General features: G+C 46.3%; 1 protein-coding gene and 1 long non-coding RNA gene across 2 annotated transcripts; both read left to right on the top strand.

The window, feature by feature from the left end:
• The first annotated feature begins 284 nt into the window (after nucleotides 1-284).
• Nucleotides 285-766, top strand: LOC112901901. Its single transcript, XR_003230417.1, has 3 exons — nucleotides 285-308; nucleotides 400-619; nucleotides 701-766. It is a non-coding gene; the product is annotated as an uncharacterized LOC112901901 (long non-coding RNA).
• Nucleotides 767-789: 23 nt separating this feature from the next.
• LOC112903669 lies at nucleotides 790-1,423 on the top strand. The gene is made up of 4 exons (XM_025972899.1): nucleotides 790-898; nucleotides 988-1,161; nucleotides 1,236-1,343; nucleotides 1,400-1,423. The coding sequence occupies exons 1-4, from the start codon at nucleotides 869-871 to the stop codon at nucleotides 1,421-1,423; spliced, it is 336 nt and encodes a 111-aa protein (XP_025828684.1). The 5' UTR covers nucleotides 790-868.
• Nucleotides 1,424-2,311: the final 888 nt, after the last annotated feature.

Genomic DNA, 2,311 nt, shown 5'->3' with positions numbered 1-2,311 from the left:
AGGAGGCGCAGGTGGGGCAGCAAGACGCTACGGAGGAGGAGGGGCATGTGCAGGAGGAGGAGGAGGAGGAGGTGCAGGAGGAGGACGAGGCGCAGCAGACCGCCTCTGCTTCTGGTGTCTCTGGTTCGTCGAGCGTCTACTTGCGAGGTAAGAATGTTTATATGTTTTCATTGCTTCTTTATGTTATACGTTCATAATCAAAGTTGAAACTAACAATTTTTCTTAATCACATGTACAGGTCCCGCCAGTCTCCCTAGACGACCGATACCTCGTGAGAGGCACCCGTTGATTCGACCCGAAGGGGAAAAGTAAGTAACTTTTCATATTTTCATTTCTTCTTCTTGTTATATGTTCAAATTCAAATTTGAAACTATTAAGAGGTCTTAATCATTTGTGCAGGTCCTGGACGATTGTGCAGAGTGCAGGTGCTGCTCACAAACGCTCCGTCAATGGCATCCTCGGTCTTCTGTGCAGGGAACACTTCCCTGGCCTGGTTGAGTACGGTGGAGTGACGGAGCCGGCCTATACGTTCGACCACTACGCCGCCGCCCCTGATGCTGAAGATCGGGATGGCAGGGTATTCAACAACAAGGCGGAGCGGGTGAAACAAGAGCTGTGGGTAAGTGCTAAATACATTGCATTCATTTCACATTCTTAAAAAAATGAATGGTATACATCGTGTTTCCATGTTTCCATGCAGGATTTCTTCAGATGTGAGCATGGATTTGAGGACAAAGCTGATGTGGTGGCCACCAAAGTATGTAAGAAGCGAGTCGTGGATATGCACTATGAGGCGCGTATCCAGGCCATTATTAGTTTTCACGGCAACGTTCTTGGGCAGAGGGTCACCAAAACGGAAGCAAGAACCATGTCTTTGACTGAGGAGCAGTATTTGCAGGTAAATAAAGAAAATTAATATGCATTCTGGTTTACATTAAGCAGGCTTAATTTCATCTTCGAATATTTCAAATACTTGATGCCCTGTAGACGACTCCTTATTGGTGCCTCGGGCATCAAGAGTGCTGGCGACAGATGGTGCAGAAGTGGTGCTCCGACGAGTGGGAGGAGTCACACAACGCTTGTCGGGAGCGACGTTTGTTGATGCCAGGTGCAACACACCATCAAGGCAGTCGCAGCCTCAGCGGATACGCAGAAGCATGGGTACGCGAATGAATTTGTTTAATGTAACACTCAATTATGCATGATTTTTAATCGTCTTGCTTGTTTTGTTGCAGTCGTCGTCACATGGTGGTCAGCCTTGCGGCCTCTTGAAGGCATATGCTATGTCCCATAAGGGCAAGGCGACGTCTGACGTCAACTACAATTCGGAGGACGGGCCCGAGGCATACAGCAACCCCATGGTCCATACACGCCTCAATGCGTACACAACAATGGCAAGGGAGGTCCATGGTCCAGAGTTTGATCCGGCCACCGAGGACCTTGACGGAGAAGTCGTCATGAGGGTTGGAGGAGGTAAGAATCATGGGCGGTATTGGATTGCCGACAGCGCAATCGACTCGTCCTCTACTCCTACTCTATCTCAGATTAGAGCAAGGAGCACGAGTGCGAGCCCAGGCATACGACCTCGGCAAGACACTTCACAGTACCGCATACAGGCACTCCAGGTCATTTCTTATTCATCGTTCACTGATTATTGTATACCATTTCTTTGTATTATCATAACATTGGAGTGAAAATTTTGTAGGCCGAATTAGAAGAAGAGAGGAGGCTACGTCTGGAGAACGAGCATAGGATGAGGGATATGTTTGCCTACATGCAGACTCTTGGTGCCGCAATGGGTGTAGCTCCACCACCTTCGTTGTTCGCTACACCACCTCGACCTCCTGCGGAGTTTTCTACTCCTGTGAGTATGGATAAGTTTTAGCCATGTCTGACCTTTACTTATTTTGTCTCATACATGTGATCGCTTCTCCTCTTTGCAGAATCAATCGGCGGCCTCAAATGACCCTCATGTTTCTCCAACTACGCCGGTATGGAGGTCGCCGGATTGGAGGTCTTGATCATGATTCTTACCACTTATCCTGTTTCGATAGACTTTTTATGTTTTTGGACATCTGTGGACTATATTTATGATCTGTAATAATAGTACGTGTGTGAACTTTGGGATATGTATGTGAATCAATTGTGTTTGTAGTATATATGTGATATTTGTGATATAGATGTGATATTGGTGTTCTTTGTGATGATATAATGTTTTCTGATATATATGTATATGTGTGGATGAAATCGAAAAAACAGATTAAAATGGGAAATCTGAAGAATCTTTGCCGAGTGTAAACACTCGGCAAAG

This window comes from Panicum hallii, chromosome 8, assembly GCF_002211085.1.
Source record: "Panicum hallii strain FIL2 chromosome 8, PHallii_v3.1, whole genome shotgun sequence".
NCBI lineage: Eukaryota > Viridiplantae > Streptophyta > Magnoliopsida > Poales > Poaceae > Panicum > Panicum hallii.
Note: the sequence above shows the minus strand (reverse complement) of the source record. Positions and strands in the feature narration are given on the sequence as shown.